The sequence below is a fragment of the Papaver somniferum genome, chromosome 3 (assembly GCF_003573695.1).
Source record: "Papaver somniferum cultivar HN1 chromosome 3, ASM357369v1, whole genome shotgun sequence".
In the NCBI taxonomy this organism is placed as follows: Eukaryota; Viridiplantae; Streptophyta; class Magnoliopsida; order Ranunculales; family Papaveraceae; genus Papaver; species Papaver somniferum.
The window spans coordinates 56,042,371-56,060,649 of record NC_039360.1 but is presented as its reverse complement, the minus strand read 5'-3'; the positions used below and the strand labels follow the sequence as shown (position 1 = coordinate 56,060,649).

The 18,279-nt window shown below is 38.6% G+C and overlaps 2 protein-coding genes across 3 annotated transcripts; both read left to right on the top strand.

Moving 5' to 3' along the window:
* Positions 1-9,836: 9,836 nt before the first annotated feature.
* Positions 9,837-12,585, top strand: LOC113356205 (putative transglycosylase H16_A0665). 2 transcript variants are annotated; one of them, XM_026599266.1, is made up of 6 exons: positions 9,837-10,439; positions 10,724-10,849; positions 11,377-11,528; positions 11,714-11,861; positions 12,133-12,330; positions 12,442-12,585. In XM_026599266.1, exons 1-6 carry the CDS (start codon positions 9,903-9,905, stop codon positions 12,532-12,534), a joined length of 1,254 nt encoding a protein of 417 aa, XP_026455051.1. In that variant the 5' UTR covers positions 9,837-9,902; the 3' UTR covers positions 12,535-12,585. The 2 variants fall into 2 exon arrangements, with proteins under 2 accessions (XP_026455051.1, XP_026455052.1); XM_026599267.1 differs by lacking the exon at positions 12,442-12,585 and adding an exon at positions 12,006-12,048 and having other exon boundaries at positions 12,133-12,245.
* A 100-nt stretch (positions 12,586-12,685) lies between these two features.
* Positions 12,686-15,760, top strand: LOC113356206 (flavin-containing monooxygenase FMO GS-OX-like 4). Its single transcript, XM_026599268.1, has 6 exons — positions 12,686-13,329; positions 13,480-13,550; positions 14,453-14,601; positions 14,791-14,926; positions 15,042-15,215; positions 15,423-15,760. Exons 1-6 carry the CDS (start codon positions 12,714-12,716, stop codon positions 15,636-15,638), a joined length of 1,362 nt encoding a protein of 453 aa, XP_026455053.1. The 5' UTR covers positions 12,686-12,713; the 3' UTR covers positions 15,639-15,760.
* Positions 15,761-18,279: the final 2,519 nt, after the last annotated feature.

Here is an 18,279-nt window from a genome sequence, read left to right as displayed (position 1 = left end):
AGTAATGGTTCAAACCTAGATTTCCATCTATCGGTATCTAACATAGGAATAGAATCCAACAGAGCATTTACTTGTTCAATGTTGCTATCATCGTCGAAATCCAAGATAAAACAGGCTAGACAACTCTCTAATGGATCTTCCGATTCGTTGTTTGGTACAGACTTCGGAACTAAGGTTCCTATCATGTTGACCTCTTCAATGCACGTGTCATCTAGCTCAGAATGTAGCTTATTGACATTAAAAATATTCAACTCAATAGTCATCTTACCAAAGGATAGATTCATAATACCATTTCGACAGTTTATGATCGCATTAGACGTGGCTAAAAACGGGCGACCTAAAATCACTGGTATTTGGTTCTCTGGGTCAGGGACAGGTTGGGTATCTAGGATAATAAAATCCACTGGATAAATAAACTTGTCAACCTCTATGAGAACATCCTCGATCACACCACGAGGAACTTTAACGGACCTATCAGCTAACTGAAGTGTTACCTGGGTAGGTTTCATCTCATCAAGTCCTAGCTTAAGGTACACATGGTACGGAAGTAAGTTCACCCTGGCTCCTAAGTCAAGCAACGCTTTCTCAACACGGTATTTACCTATTGTACAAGCAATGGTAGGGGACCCTGGGTCTTTATACTTAGGAGTAGTGGTATTCTGAATAATAGAACTCACATGACTAGATATGAAGGCTTTCTTCTGGACACTGAGCTTACGCTTTCGCGTACACAAGTCCTTAAGGAACTGGGCATAAGAGGGAATCTGCCTAATTGCATCTAATAATGGAAGGTTGATATTAACCTGCTTAAAAACCTCCAATATATCATTAAAGTTGGACTCCCTCTTAGTCGGAACTAGCAGTTGGGGAAACGGGGCTCTGGGAACAAAGCCGGGCTCATCAGGACCCTTATTGGTCTCTTTGGAGACTCTATCAGTCTCCTCATTTTCTGGCTCAGCAGGGTGAACTATAGCATGTTCACTATCAGGCATGTAAACCTTGTTGTCAACTTTCTTTCCACTCCTCAGGGTTGTGACAGCATTCACATGATTGTACGATTTCTCTCCTTTGGGGTTAGGATCAGTATGACTAGGGAACATTCCATTTTCTCTCTCACTTATAAACTTAGCTATTTGTCCTACTTGAAGTTCTAACTTGGCAAGACTCTGGGAAGTATTCTTCAATTCCTGCCTAGTTTCTTGTTGAAAGCTCATGTGGTTCTTTGATAGCATGTCATGGTTACTTACTAACATAGTGATAGCTTCCTCTAAGGTAGAGATCTTTTTCTCAGAAGTGTTCTGAAACTGGGTCTGACCTGAAGAATTCTTTAAACCAAAACCTGGGGGAGGCTGAGAATTGCTAGATTGGCCTTGACTCTGGCCCTTAGACCAAGAGAAATTAGGATGGTTTCTCCAACCAGGGTTGTAGGTTTCTGAGTATGGGTCAAACTTCTGACGGTTCTCAAACCTAGCGTTGTTATAGATAGCATGGGCTTGTTCTTCACTAACCTGACCTTCCCAAAATGAATTATCGGGTTCTATTCCACAACTAGAGACTTGAGAGGCTCTATTCCTATCATTAGGTTCAACAAGAGACCTATGTTTAGACTGATTCAATTCCAAAGCTTCTAACCTTCTGGACAAAGCAGCAAACTTAGCATCTGACGTAAAAATCGTATCTACCATATTCGTGCTACTTCTATTGACCAAGAGTCTTTTAGGGGGTTCAACACAAGATTCCCACTGTTGGGATTTTTCAGCGATAGCTCCTAAGAAGGTAAAAGCATCATCAACATTTTTACTAGTGAATTCACCAGCGCGCATAGACTCAACCATGGCTTTGGTTGAATAGTCTAAACCATCATAAATAATCTGTACGAGTTTCATATTATCAAATCCATGGTGAGGACACTGAGATAGGAGATCATTGAATCGCTCTAAAAACCTATAAAGAGACTCTCCCTCTTGTTGCACACTAGCACTAATTTTCTGCCTAACAGCTGCAGTTTTATGCTTAGGGTAGAACTTCATATAGAAAGCAACAATAAGTTCCTGCCATGTTTCAATGGATTCAGATGGTAGGTTGTTCAGCCAGGTCTTGGCTTTGTCTCTCAAAGAAAAGGGAAACATCTTAAGTTTCAAGACTTCATCAGTAAGGTCTTTTATTCTAATTGTCCCACAGATTTCCTCAAAGTCCCTAATATGGAAATAAGGGTTCTCATCATCTTTTCCTAAGAATATATGGATCATCTGAAGAATACTAGGTTTTATCTCAAAATTAGCCGTAGTGGCTGGAAATTTAATGCATGAAGCTCGGTTGGTCCTAGTTGGGAACATGTAATCTTTCAAAGTTGCCATCGTTGGCACAACTGGAGTACTAGGGGTACTTTTATCACTGAGAGATAAATTCTCAAAACTTAAGTTTCCAAAAACAGGGCTCTCCAAAGAAGAGTCTTCGAGCTCCCTGCTAAAATCATAAGAACTACTAGGTTTTTCGCTAATCAATCGACCTAGAGTATCTCTTTTCCAAGCCCTATTAACAAAATCGGGCATACACTAAAAAGAATTCAAAGAAAAATAAAAAACCTAACAGGAAGGTTCTAGCAATCACACAGCAGGCTGACTCGACTTTACCACAACAAACCTAAAGATTTCTAGCAAACAACAAGCATGATGGCTCCACTTAGATTGTTTCTAGACCAGCTTCTAATCCTTCGAAAGGGAATTCGTTACAATTTAAGAAAACCCCTCTGGAATCAATCCGAGTTAAAGCAAGTTGAATCGAGGTGAGGGAAGCTCAGTGGAGCTTTGATACCCAAAACCTCACCGATCCAATGCGGCGCAGTCACGCATTCAACTCGCAGAAACCGTCAAGAACTTCGAGGTGTGCTTAAAAGAGTAACCAATATTTTTCGAATGATTGTCCTGTTAAGCTCGATACCCTATAGGTCTCTTTCTAGTCCAAATTTTAGGATTAGGTTCGCTTTAGGTTTCGCTTTCCTAAGGCGGGCAAGAAGGGAGCGGTGATGAAATCCGAACCCTTATCTTGTTTAGGCCAGGCCTTGCCCTTTACTAGGAATATAAAAACAGTCTGGTTCGTCCTCAAACAATTATCACCTTAAGGAATACAGTAACCCGCTTGCAGGATATTCGCGAGTGTTTCGATTGGACTTACCTCCCGTACCAGACGGGGGATGAACCGTTGAAGTCGACTCGGGCCACGACTCCTATGTCATGTACGAACCCGAGGGGCCGAGACGATATCGTAATCGCCGTCCTTCCCTGCACACAGTTTGTATTTAAGGGTACCCTTCCGTAGGGTATAAAAATAAAAATGTCCAAAAATTAATGTCCAAAGTCCATAAAAAAAAATACAAAAGAAAAGAAAGTCTAAAAAAAAAAATTACAAAAATAAAAATGTCTCTCTTTTTTTTTCTCTCTCTTTTTATCAAAAAAAATAAATAAAATTCTTCTTCTTTTGCTCCTTTTGCTTTGCCTTTTACTCCAAGTCTTTTAAATGTCCACCAAAAACTTTGGCAAAAATTTCTTTCGCTCCAACTTCAAGAATCTGAAAGAAAAAGACAAAAAACCAGAAACGTAAAGAAGAACAAATAAATAAATAAAAAAAAAATCTAAAAAAATGCTAACTAAACACAGGTCCGCGTCGGCGGCGCCAAAAATTTGATGGTTTTTTCAAATTGGTTGTAGTTGTAGTGGTAAAAAGGTTCTTTTCAGACTTGTGAAGGTAACAAAATTTCTAGATTTAAATAAAATTTAGGAAAATAGCAAACTGACGTAAAATTTTATTGAGAAATAGGGGTTAAGATTCCACCATTCAACAATACTTATGTGATCTAATATTTTTTTACTATGCAATTTAAATAATTGGGTTGATTCTAAATATTGCCAAAAGCAGATTTTCCAAAATATCAAATGTTAATCACAAGTATAATGCATCAAGAGTTTAAAACTAAGCATGCATTATCAAGGGAAAACACAGTTGATTAATAAAAACCATTTAAATCATTTTTATCAATGCAATCAATCATATAAAAATATTGCATAAATTAATAAAATAGAGATTACCACATAATTATTGTGAGAATGGCTTCCTCTGTCACCCCTGGGTTTGGGTTTAGCTCCTCATCCCAAAAACACACACACAAGATAAATTCATGGCTAAATAGATGTTTTTATTGATGATATGGTGTTTAACAGAATTTTTGCAACGCTGTATAAGTGTTACAGCGTGACTGTTACAATGTTCGAAAAAAGACTGCCTGTAAACGATACTTCTGAACTGCAGCAAAATAACGACACAGTTATGCTGCTGTAGGTGCTATTGAAGAACGACGCTCCAGGAGCGTCTGTTCTTCGTTCTTCGTCTTCCTCCTTGAACAACAGCAGCAGCAGCAACAATCAATGGTATCTTCCTCGTTTCGGCTCTGAACTCTCTCCTATTTCTCTCCAAACTTTCCTAACCCTCGTTATGACTTGAACCAACTCTTATATAGTCCTCTAATCCCGAAAAATCTCTACTGAATCCGCGACTTTTTTTTTTCTTCTCTGCGTTGTTGAGAGAATATCTCTCTTGTGATCTCCCTGTACGCGTTTGTTAGCTATAAACTTGCCACCAAACTCTTATCAAGACTTGAACAGGACCAAGTACAACAATCACTAGCGTGAAACTCTCCCAAATATTCCTCACAAAATCTTCAAACTCAACAGAAGCGTACGTGTCCTGTTTGGACTTTGATCACTTCTCCCAGCCATTCCAGCCCAATTGGTTGGGTCCAATCGATTGTAACAGACCTGTTGAGTCTTGTATAGTCCATAAGTACCAAATACAGCCATTGAATCTCCTAAAATCACGTAGAAATTCGATCTCCAAATCTGCTCCTCGCTCATGCATTTTCCCGCCAAAACTTGTATTTGAATTATGAAGATGACCTCCCCTTATCCAGTTCCGGTCTCCCTTTAGCAGATGCCTGGAAATGGGTCACCCCTTAGTAATTAGGTTACCCCTTATCCAAAGTGAGAGTCCGTATAGTAGTTTTCTCCCACGGACGCAAAAACCATTTTTTTAGCCAATTTCGCCGCAAAAGCTTATTTCTCCAAGAATACCTACAGGGACATAAAAAGCCATAATAAATATAAAATCGAGCACTAATAACATATACAATTGAGATTATATAAGACACAAAATGTGCCTATCATTAAGCAACCTGTTCTATTATGAAGTTGTGATCTAGGCACTTTTAAGCTTATTACTTCTAGCCAAGTTCTTAACTGGGGGATGGTTCTACGATTAGATCATTTTTGTAATTTGAGATATAATCTTTTTCCTTTTCGAAAAAGGTAAAAACTTTTAAGTGAAGATCAAAGCTACCTGGGTAGTAATTTTTTTTCATAGAATAAAATCCCTACTTACGGTGTCAAAGGGAAAAATAAGAAGTATGTTTAGGCCGGTTCCTATGGGTGTGGCAAACTCTCAAGTTTTCCATTTTTGCACCTACTATGGAGCTGGAAAACTGGCACCGAGCGGTCGAGACTTGCCTGCTCAGACAAGATTACACCGTTAGGTGTTTACTACTCCGCTAGCGGCTCTTATAAGAACGGTCGGTCTAGTCTACACCACTAAGTAGAATCTGATCCAACGACCATAATCGTCCCCCTATAAATACTACATTACTCTACCATTTTAACTCACACCTTCTTCCTATTTTCTTAGATTTTCCAATGGCTCAAAACATGTCTATGGATCAATTCATAGAAGACCAACATGCGGCCGAAAATGAAAGAGTTGCACTTCGAGCTAGTGTGCAAAATGAAATAAGAAGAGCACAACAGCGCAATTTTAGCACGTTAGAAGATGAATGCATCTGCAGGAATTATGTTTTCTCCACTAATCAGCCAATCGTTGATGGCACATTACGGCTTATTCTGTTTTGGGGACGCGTTTTAATGAAAATTGAAGAAGAAACAACGAACCTCAATAATCGCAATTCGATGGTGTTGAGTGCTCGGTTCTCCATAATTTCCAAGAATGTTAATAAGTATATTGGTATGATAAGGGAAGAGGCTCGAAACATGAGAAGTAGTGAAACCCTGGTGGAGATTGATCAAAGATGTCGTGCAAAGTGGCTCTGTGACAACGGAGGGAAGTTCCGATATGCAAGTTGTTATGAAATCTTAAAAGTGTTGCCCCAATTTAATCTAGCTTATCAATTCTAAGTTCTCAATTTTAACTTATGTAGCAAACTTTAAATGAATATTATTATTATTTATCAAACAAAAGTGCAATTACATTAACGACTTAAACAAACCACGATTCATATTAATGATTAACAATCTATCAAACTAACGATTATCACCAAATACATAATCCCATAAGCCTGTTTGATCTTGTGAAAACTCGTTATTTGGACACTGAGATGGTGGTTGAGTAGTATCAGGTGATTCATAACCTTGAAATGGTACCGGAGCCATTGAAGCTGCTTGAAACCGGTGAAATACTGAACTTGTTGGGGTATAAATTACGGATTTCCTAAATGCATCCAAATTGACGTGTCCACCACCAGGAGCAAGTACAGGACCTTGGGGCATGAAACCAATATGAGACTGGAAATCCGTCTCCAAGTTTGCTCCTGTTGGTGGTACCTTAGTCTCTTCCACCATAGTCTCTTCCATCATAATTGGAGTGTGATGCGACTTCTACGACCTCCACGACTTCCACTTGCACGACTTCCACTTGCACCACTTCTTGTATTGCTCTCATCGAGCATTTGAGAACTTGACCCTAACGGAGTCTCAGGCAATTCATAACTCATGCTCTCCCTCAAAGCCTGCATCTGACCCGAGTGAAAATTGCGGAATTGATTGGTAAAAAGCGCAAAATTGTTCAACTCGTTATGATACTCTTCTTTTGTTGCCACCACACCATCGTATGGATAGGTCAGCTGCATACCTTCACTAGTAAGTGGAACTGTAACAATATCTCCACTTGGTGATAAAGTATGGACTTGCCAAGATAATGGAGGCATACGTGACGACCTCATTTGACTGCTAGGGTACGTACATGCTTCTCCCGTCGATGGTGGGGGTTGGGATGGAAGATATGTAAGTGGAAAATTGCCAATTGCTGGAAAGTCAACACTACCTAAGTTTTGTGGATGAACAACAATATTTAGATTGCATACCTTTTGGAACCAACTGTAGTAATCATAGTCATTTTCTGGTTCTTGGATCAAATCATCAGCTTCTTCCCAAGGTTGTCCATTATTTATCAACTTTATCCAATCATCATGTGAAATAATTGAAGCTGGAAACGGGTTGATTTCTTTTACCTTTCTTCATTGCAGCTGAAACAGATATCTTTCTCCGTAATACCAAATACCCTGACCACTAATTGGATTGTAAAACACAAGTCGTTTAAGGCTTAACTGAAGCATGGCTTGTGCCACTGGTTCATGGAACTCATCAATTACTCTATACGTTACTGGCGTAATGTTGATACTAGTTCTGCACACTTGTTGCATCCTTTGCATAACAACAACATTTTGACCATCATTAATCTGGCCAATCCAATTATCAGCTTTGTACTTGTACACGACTGGAAAAATTAATCCTTTATCGTGAAGATCATGTTCGCCGACCGTAAAGTAAGTATACCACCAATACTGAAAAATAACATTGACGAAAATTCATGTGTCAGTACATTTACCACAAGTTTGACAACTCAATAATAAATCTAATAAATATTTCTTACCTCCAATACGACCCAAAATCCATTTAAGTTATATGTCTTCTTAGTTGAGAAATCACCGAGACATATGTATAGCTCAGCTAAAATTGCAGAACCCCAATCATAATTTGGCGCTTTATTTAAATCTTCTAAAGATTACAGAAAACCAATTAATGACACTGAGCTAGCAGTGGGGAAAAAAACTTGGCCTAACATCCATAATACAAAAATACGTTCAACCTCGTGATAATCTTCAGCTCCGTTTATCCCCTTTGCATGGTAACGGCTCAAAAAAGACTTCAACCCAGACACTCTTAATCCATATGAGTGTAAGTCTCTGGATTCTGGCTTCCTCCAGTGTCATTTGAGTACAAGGGGAGTAACTGTTTCCATCTTCCTTCTGATATCCACTTTAATTGGTTAAATTGTACTATTTCACCCTGACTTTTTAGTCCAGTCAACATATACAAATCTAACGGTGTGAACCCTAAAAACAACATAGTCATAAAATTAAAGTTTGTATGTGGAACTAAAATTTGTATCAAACTAAAAAATTGAATCTCTAAAAATTAAAATTTGTTTCTCAACTAAAAATTAACCTATTGAATGGAAAAAATAGAACTTACCACACTCGAAATCCTTGAAAAAGAACGTATTTGCAGTGTTCCACCAACGTTCACAAATAACTCGCACAATTTGACTCCTGTGGTTTTTGTCTTTCATGAAATACAAACGCTGCCAAGGATATGTTCTCAAGGATTCTTGAACAACTTCGGGGAGTAAGCCAAACACTTCAGTTAGCTCAGACCACCCACCTGTTAATTTAGGTAACACAACTCGCTCGGGATGGTTACATAAATGCGTAGATGTTACACCAGATCCAACTAGTTGCCTAACATTAGCGAACTCGTGCTCTTTATCCTGAACCCAAACGATATCACTATCTGCAACATATTTCCCTTTTTCTTTCTTGTTTCTTTTCCTTTGTCTATTTGTTTTGGAACTACTCATTTTTAAAAAATCGCTCCGGTTTGCTCTCTAGAGAAGGAAAGAAAAAAAATTTGTGAATGAAAAACTGAAGGGGATATGGGTATTTATATGCGGCAGAGCACCGACCATGGATGGTCGAGATTAAATCGCTAGCGGTGTAAACTAGACCGGGCGATCGCTACGAGACCGCTAGGTGGAGACTCGATCGCTTAATGTTTTTACCATAGTGGCGCGACCAGTTTGCCAGGCCAGCTGGCATGGAAAATGGGTGGGTTAGCCACCCTAATAGAAACCGGCCTTAGAAAAATTAAAAACAAAAAGGGATGGGGTCGGGTATGGGTAATACCCGAAATCTAAGCTACGTGGATGGGGTGGGGACGGGATTCAAGGTCCCCGTCCCATACCCGCCCCGTACCTTTCATAACTTGGGGGTTTAGACTTTTATGCAAGAATGTGTATAATTTTTATACTTCCACTACTTAGCCGAGCTTTTTTTTTTTTTTTTTTTTTCATTTATCATATTCTTGATCATTCTTGTACATTCATCACTTTCGCTTTTTGTTGTGATCAGACACATTCTCTAAAAGTTAAAATAGAGAAAATGAGGCAGATAATGAAATGGTTAACGTGGACGAAGATAGAATGAGAAAGGAAAAAACAGAAAAACTAATAAGTCATTAACATATTCTTTTGTTCACTTTAATATAAATTACTGAATTTAAGATTTCAGAATGCATTGTTCTTACGTTGTTCCTTTTGTTTGAATCATATTTAATTTTTGATTATAATCAAATTTATATATTAACTCAGTGTTACGGGTAACCCATGGAAAATCTGCGCCATATGGATGTTCCCCTGCCCCGTCCTGTCCCAATTCATATTTAATAACGGGCGGAGATGGATATTTTTTTGATGAACGGGACAGTGACTGGGATTGGTATACCCGCCCCATGACCATCCCTTGGCTTGGGTGACCACTGACCAATGTCACCAATTTCACACGTTACATACTAGACAGTTGAAAAAAAACCGCATTGAAAGAAATCCAGAATCCCCGCACGCAGAAGCCAGAGATGGATTTGTCTTTTATGAGGGTACTTAGGTAAAGTCGGAATCATCTTTTCTCCCAAACTGCAGGAGCCAAGATGAGGAAATGAGCACAGAGTGTCATGACATTATTTGGTGTTCATCATCACCAACTTATATCCCTCAAGGCTCTCACTATCATCAACCAAAAATCCTCCAAACATTGTTCTCCAGTAAATCACAAAAATCCAATCCAATCATCAATACACATCTCCTTTCCTTGCATCTCTTGTAACTACCATTTCCATTTTCTCACTAAACCCATACCTCCCAAATCTTCAAAACTTCACTCACTTCACAATTCTTCTTCGCAGAAACCATCCAACAAATTTTCACCTGAAGTCATTCTTCTGCTTATTTACTTTATAACTTTTCTTTCTCTCCGTATTTTATCATCAATACTTCCTTCAGATTTCTCAAATAGATGGAATAACTTAATCGCTTTTTCCGAAGAAGCTGAAATTAGAGTTTGTGATAAATATCCTTCCCATTTGTGGCAGGCTATAGTTGCTTCTGAAGATCGTCGATTCTTTCGACATTGCGGTGTTGATTTTATTGGCATTGCTCGTGCAGTTTCATCTTGGTCTAGTAAAGGAGGTGGAAGTACTATTACTCAACAGGTAATTTTGATGCAAAATGTTGTTCTTGTTGGACCCATGACATGTTTGATACTTTTGCTCAAAGGGATGATATAAAATAATTTGTTATGATGCATTCCAGTGGCTTAAAATTTTCATGAAACTGACTTTTTTCTACTGCATATGACACCAGACTTTTTCTTATCGGCTTTTACAGTAATCCTATGCGGATAGAAGTATAACTTGTTGAGAAACCATGCCTCTCTTTTTGCTTAGTTTATTGGCTTCTTAATTTAAAAGCTCTTGTATTCGGGTACGTTTGACAGCTTGTGAAAAACACCTTGTTGAAAAATGAGCGTACCCTACCGCGGAAGGCCGTTGAGATGGTATTGGCCATCTTATTGGAGAGAAGGATTTCTAAATGGAAAGTTCTTGCGTCCTATATGAGTAAGGTATGTTAGCACACGCAGCGAAAAATGCATTATCTGTTCCAAGATTTGTATTGGTTACTTTCGCCTTTTTGCTTGATTTTCTTGAACTGAAACCAATTTCAAATAATTCAAATAATAAAAGCTCCCCAAATTTTCAAAACCTGATATAATAACCATCCTTTCACATGTTCCCACTGCCCACTATGATTGTTACTTCTTAACTGTTAGCAATTGAGTTTTATTTAGAATAAAGAGTACAACATACAAAGCACGGATGGCTAGTCCAGCAGCAGCATAGAAAAGATCAGTCCCTACTAGTTGTAATTTTATTGCTGTTCTTATCATTAACTGCCACTACACTGAATGAGATGCAAGACATGTTTAAGCCTGATATAATCCCAAACCAGAAGATACGCTTGGGGAATGCATTAGCCGTTATATTTAATTATCATATGTTTGAAGTTGAACAAAGGGTATCTATCAGCAATACTCCTTTTTTTTACATTTTCTTTTTCTTAGAAAACCTATTACCCAATGTAATGCTACAGATATACTGGGGACATGGTATCTACGGAATTGAATCAGCATCCAATTTCTATTTTGGGAAGCACCCATCACTTCTCAGTTTGGGCGAATCTGCAATGCTTGCTGGGATTATACCAGCACCTGAGTCTCGATCTCCAGTAAGGGACATGAACAGGTTTGTCGGGTTGTTACATTTTTCAGTGAAACATTCTGGTTTATTTCTGTTTTACTGGTTTGTGTCATATATTATTGAATTCTATTATAGCTTGTGAATTAGTATGATTTTCATGTTAGCATCTTGTTTAGTACTATCCATGAATCAGCTTCGTAAAACACCTAACTTTTCACAAAATTTTACAGAGGGAAAACCTTCCAAGTAAGAGCATTGAGAAGGATGGTGGAAGTTGGCTTTCTTGATATTCAGTCAGCACTTGTAATTGTGGAGGAGCCTCTTCATTTATCCATTGGCGCTCCACAGAACTCTAACAAACTTTATCTGTCTAAGAAGGTATGATAAAGCTTCCTTAACAATGTTTAGCAGGCTTTTCTTTTTCTTTTAGCAGGTATTCTCATCTTTCGTAGATGTTTACTGCTTGGTTTCTTTGGCGTAGTAATGCATCCTTTATAATCTTAATGATTTAATTATTGCCAGGAAAAGGAGGGTAACTCTAAAACAGTTTGTTCTTCTTTATGATGTATGCAATTGACTGTAAGAACCGCGTATTTCGTCCATCTAATGACTGCTTTCACACACTGAACTCGGTTGATTTGCTTTTTAGGAACTAGAGAGCTCTGGTAAACGAGGAGGCAGAAGCTCAACCAATCCCACTATATGGGACTGGGAAAGAGAGAGTTGTGTGTGGGAACTAAGAGAATACATGGAAAGATGGGCACTAAGGATTGAGAAAAGGAAAAAGGGATTTGGAGAAGAAATGTCAGTCATTTTTTTCTTTAAAGGCAAATTAAACTCTTTATTGGTTAGTTTATCTGCTCCATTATCTCAAAAAGTGTCTTCTTGACTTGTACTTTCCTCATTGATAAATAAAAAACAAAATCAAGAAATTTGAGTTACATATCCTCTTGTCCAGTTGGCTGCAATTTTCTTGGAGATCTTTTGCAAGGGTGAAATAATTTCCTGGAATCCCAGGCAGCCACAACCGGACAATTGCATAATTATTTAGTGTAATAGTGGGACCTACTAGTGAGAAAAGAGTTCAGTCCGTCTGTAAATGACATTTCTACTTTGAACAGCCTGGAATTTGGGTGGAAAATGAAGTAAGCTTCAATTAATGGTTATCATGGCGAAATTCCTTGTAATCTAAACTGGGGTTATCAAAGCTTTCGTAATCCTTTCCCTCCAATGAAGTCATCAAATCTTATGTCAAGTAAGAAGGTAGGTGTGATTGGTGCTGGTGCATCTGGGCTGGTTGCATCTCGTGAGTTGCGCAGAGAAGGTCATGTCCCAGTTGTCTTTGAGCGCAATAACAATGTGGGAGGGACATGGATTTACAACCCTGAAGTCGAATCAGATCCATTGGGAGTAGACCCATCTCGAACTATTGTCCAGAGTAGTGTCTATGACTCTCTCAGAACAAATCTCCCAAGAGAATCCATGGGGTTTCGGGATTACCCATTTGTTGTAGTAGAAGAAATGATGATGATCAAAGATGAGAAAAAAGAGACTAGTAGTAGAACAGGGGATAATAGAAGGTTTCCTGGTCACAGGGAAGTATTAAATTATTTGCAAGATTTTGCTAATCATTTTGAACTCATTGAATTGATTCGGTTCGAAACCGAGGTAATTCATGTCAGCTTATTGGATGACCAGGAGGGGGAGAAAGAGAGGAAATGGGCAGTAAAATATAAGATAAGATCATCATCATCACCACCTACTTTTGTTGTGGATGAGGAGGTATTTGATGCTGTAGTTGTTTGCAATGGCCATTACACTGAGCCACTTATTGCAGAAATTCCAGGTATGTACTAACTCTATTTTATGCTGACGCCTAATAAGCAAGACTTATCTACTCTATACTCCTGCGTGTTTAAAACCTTCATTTTCCCATTACCTTTCTATTTCACCACATCTTATGACTGATGTTACTGCATTATGTTCTTATTCTTAGGAATTGATACATGGCCAGGAAAGCAAATTCATAGCCATAATTACAGGGTTCCCGACCCCTTCCGTGATCAAGTATGTATATGTGCTCAAAACTTCAATGTCATATGCTGCTTAACATTTCGTATCTTTTCTCATTTTTGGTAACATCAATCTATCAGTTAGTTACATTAAGAATAAGAAAACCACTTGAGCAGTGTGACCAAAGTTAGTTGCCTGGTACGAAACCTACCTGATTCACCCGCCCTAAGGATATCCCCTGTGTTTAGGATGTTTACTCCGCCGTCTTTCCCAGTAGGATTCTAGATCCATTTGCACAATTAGAGAAGCAGGGCTATATAAACTTGCAAAATTAGAGAAGCAGGGCTATATCAACTTGCAAAATTAGAGTACAGTCAATATGTCAGTGAAAACTTTCAGGAGGTAAAACCTGGTTGATGAAAAAGAGAATGAAGGAACGAGTATTGTACATTGCTTTGGTGGACTGAAGAAATGAAAATGAACAAAGTTAATGATTTTTACGGCCTTAGCCTTATAAACCTGAGGGTTCTATAGTTGCAAATTAGCCAAGTTCGTAAGTTTCGTTTCTTATATTCCTTTCATGAGGGGGTCTAGTTCTGATTTCCAACAGCCCCAGTTCTCATGCTTTAGTTATAGATTGAATGAGTGGCTTAGTCAATGCCAAAGATGGAGTCATTGTGAAGGCCTTAGCATGGCAGCTTCCACATGGTTGGGGCAGAGTTATATGGCCCGAGCAGAGTAAAGGAATTTCATTCGCAGTTAACTTTTCTGCAGAAAAGGATTGGTGACAGAAAAAGAGACTTCTTGTAGGTCTAAAATGGTTGCCACTTCAATTATGATTTTCAAAAAACAAGAACCAAAATATTCCAAGACTTCGAAACATCTGTTCTAGAATTTAGTGTCCTCCATTTCTTCATTAACGTGTCTGTTCCAATTGATCATTTTGTCATTATCAGGTTGTGCTTTTGGTAGGAAATTCTTCCAGCGGTGAGGACTTATCCAGGGACATTGCAGGGGTTGTCAAAAAGAATGCCCTCGGGGATGACACAATTGTCTTCCAAGATGGAAGCTCAGTTTTGGTCGATGTCATTCTACACTGCACAGGGTATGTATCACCAGCTTTGGTCCAACTAACTCAATGTAGCTCAATACTTTTCCCTTAATTAGATTTAGCTATTCTTAGAACCTTCAGTGGCTAATTCATCTCTTCCGGTACTGCAAGTGTTCCTTTCGTCATAAATAATGAGACAACAAGATATATTCTCATTGTAACTAGGCTATACTGGTGTTGCAGGTACAAGTATACTTTTCCTTTTCTGGAGATAAATAATACTGTGACTGTGGATGACAACCGAGTGGGACCTTTATATAAACATGTTTTCTCGCCATTATTGGCTCCAGGGCTTTCGTTTATTGGGTTAATTTGGAAGGTATGTACATATGTCCCTTTTATTGTTAAGTGTCTTCAAACAGTTTACTTGTTTTGATTTCTATTCTTGGTTTCTCAGGTGTATTGCACATATCACTTCGTTAATATCTCGGCAGGGTATTCCATATCCTATCTTTGAATTACAAAGCAGGTGGGTTGCGGGTGTTTTATCCGGTAGGATTTTGCTTCCATCTCAAGAAGTGATGATGCTGGAAGTTGAAGACTTTTATTTGAAACTGGAAGCTGCCGGTGTGCCAAAACGTTATACTCATAACACATTCGACTATCAGGTAATTACATAATTTTCTGAGTATGGGTCATCCGAACGTTGGTTCCAACACGCTTATGATCTCTATAAATGGGTAAAACATTTTGAGAAAGGGTTGTTGCAAGGATGATGCCAATAGCAAAGAAAACACGCTTATGGCTCCTAAATGAACAAAATTCGATAAGCCATTTTTAACAACACATTCATTGGACGTTTTTTTTAATTACAGTTTGAGTACAGTGATTGGCTTGCTGGAGAATGTGGATTTCCACTTTCAGAGGAATGGAGAAAACAAATGTTCGAGGCAGTTGTCAAGAAAAGAATAACCCACTTAGAAGCTTATCGCGATGAATGGGAAGATTACAACCATTTGATAATGCAAGCACATGAAGACTTCCGCAACTATGTCCAGATTAAGTTAGCAGACAATGAACAACTTCTGTAAAAGATCTTTAATGATTGTACCAACCGCAAATCGAACCCAGGTATGTGTACCACGGCAGGGTACTAATCTACAGTTTATTGCGGTTTCTGTAGGAGTTATGGTGAAAAAAGCAATCACTTTAAATTTTACATAAGCTTCATTTTTGTCTAAGTTATAGAATATGATGCTAAAATAATTGATCCCGGCTAGTAGGAGGGATACCGCTGGCTACGACATAAGGTCAGAAGTCGTTTAGATAGTGAATTAACGATGAGAAAAATTAATCATGCCTAACAATTACCACCAGGTCCCCTAGTTAACCCCCATCCGGTGTGGTTCAGCCCATAAAACGCAAGATCATAGCAATTAACAGATGCATCATGTCTCACTTCTACTATGTTTGGGTTAAAATCACCCGGGTTTTGGCAATCAAGATGTAATGATTTTAGTGCCCGCAGCCTTTCTCCTTTTCTTAATTCATTGATTCATTTCTCTTACAGACTCTAAGCTTAAATAGCTACACAAACTCTAAAGCCTAACCTAAGATCTACGGCTAGTATGAGCACAGGTGGTTGAATCTAGCCCACCTATTGCATTTTATAACATCACCCGTTAGTAAGTTAAACACCAATACTATACCCTTTACTAAAATCAGACATTCAATTGCTATGGACACTCCTCTCTCATAACAGGTACATGACAATACCATCCCCTTCAGAACATTCTTGTCTTCAAGGATGAGGGTAAAGAAAAAAGGCTTGTTAAGTTGGCAAGGTGGAAGTTGTTGTTGCCTACTTGTCATGCACGATATGGGACGCTCCTCTCTCATAACAGGTACTGGATGACATGTTGTTGTCCTGTGCCATGCCAACATTTCATTTGTCGAAGCACCACTAACTCTTAGGTATCTGTAGTCAGCTCTGCCCATGCAAACATGAACTTCCAAGCTAATAATGATAGATGTTGCACAACGAAACTTCACGTAACCCGCCAAACCTCCTGCACTCCATAAGCCCATACAAAACAAATTGAATTCCCATTTCCAGTAATCAATCCACAACAACATCTTAACAAGTTGAATCACCGTGAGCAAACATTTATCCCCAAGGTTGAAGAATCCCCGTTTAAGATTTTTATAAACTTCAACTCCCAGATCAAAAATCGGCTGACTCATTGCTGGCAGAATGTAATGACCATATACGGTGGTGGTGCCCCCCTTAAAGTCAACCAGTAAACACCTCCTTGTGGTCATTCCCCCAAGGTAAGGATGTGTATTATATTTTAAACTCCCAGTTTGAGATGCATACACACCAGCACCCCTTTCTAACATCAGCTTGTCCTCGGCTAAAATTGAATGGTGTAGCTACACCTCCGCCTCACGTCTGGGGAGTACCACCGCAAGATACTTGTACGCTTCAATGTCAGGGTCAATAACAAACAAACCCTTCTCATGCGAACTGCAATGCGCGTACATAGGTCCAACTATTCCCAGAAAATTAACCAGGAAAATGAACTCTCCTACGCTTATCTCCCAACAACAAACATGGTCACAGTATCCATATCGAACAATTTGGGAGTTACTACTATAAGTAACAATTTCAACCTTCTCAGTATTATGTTGCTTGAGCTCCTTAACTTCCCTCCATTCAAAATCAAGCACTGATCCTAACTCTGAGTTCCATCCGTTAAGGAAAACATGTATACGATGTGCAGAACCTTCAGGTAAGTGTGCACTGATAGCAACAACCCTTAAAACTTCAGTAGTGTGCAAGACTCCATTGCGCTTAGAAATAGGAGACGTGTCTTTGAACTGCCCCAGAACTTTGTTATAGATCTGACTAAGAATTCCCATAAGCACACCATCAAGATGAGCAACACTATTTGTTGTAAATTTCCACATCAATAAAAATGTCCAAAACAATAAAGGTGTGAAGTTAACTACAGCAGTTCAACCTAAATTCTTCTTTTCCTCCTCCCCAAGTGTGTAGATTCACTAAAAAACCCCAATTATTGACAACAATATGTTGTAAAATATAGAGAGATGGGAAAATTAATCAAAAAAAGCATATAGAATTACCTTAACACTCTCTTGTCGAACTTGAGCCTGATTAGCATTATAAAATTCATGTGAGGGACTTGGATAAACAGATCTCCAATTATAAACAATTTTACTCACATTTATCAGACTCGGCAAGAGAAGCATGACTGGATGCAGAAATTTCAGTAAAGCATGTTGTGGGACATTTCCATGTGCATGTCTTCCCACAATAACCAGTAAAAAGTCATCATAAAGGACCTTTGTAACAAGCTCATAAACCGACTTATCATTGTAAGCATCCATTAAAACTGAACCACCACTTCTATTTCCTGGATCAAATACATAATATGTAGAACCAAAGTGAAGCTGAACAAAAACACCACCATTCAAATCCCCCATAACACTAGCATACCGTTCACTGAGTAGTTCCGGTAAAAAATAACTTTTGCTCAACTGACCAACACAACTTTGAACACGTATAAGAATCGCCTTAAGAGGATAGTCGTGAAACTCAACGAAATCACTTGTTGCACTTAAAGTGTTTATCAGTTGGGAACGTCTCTCTCTAGTTGATGTATAATAGGTGTTAACGTCTCTCTAGCTGATATAATAGATAATCTAGCA

Bases quoted from the DNA above. Each gene is read 5' to 3' on its own strand.
- LOC113356206 (XM_026599268.1), top strand. From the start codon at position 12,714: ATGAAGTCATCAAATCTTATGTCAAGTAAGAAGGTAGGTGTGATTGGT. The intron at 13,330-13,479 runs GTATGTACTAAC...TCTTATTCTTAG, and splicing joins ACTTATTGCAGAAATTCCAG to GAATTGATACATGGCCAGGA. The intron at 15,216-15,422 runs GTAATTACATAA...TTTTAATTACAG, and splicing joins ATAACACATTCGACTATCAG to TTTGAGTACAGTGATTGGCT.
- LOC113356205 (XM_026599266.1), top strand. From the start codon at position 9,903: ATGACATTATTTGGTGTTCATCATCACCAACTTATATCCCTCAAGGCT. The intron at 10,440-10,723 runs GTAATTTTGATG...TACGTTTGACAG, and splicing joins GAAGTACTATTACTCAACAG to CTTGTGAAAAACACCTTGTT. The intron at 12,331-12,441 runs GTTAGTTTATCT...CCTCTTGTCCAG, and splicing joins GCAAATTAAACTCTTTATTG to TTGGCTGCAATTTTCTTGGA.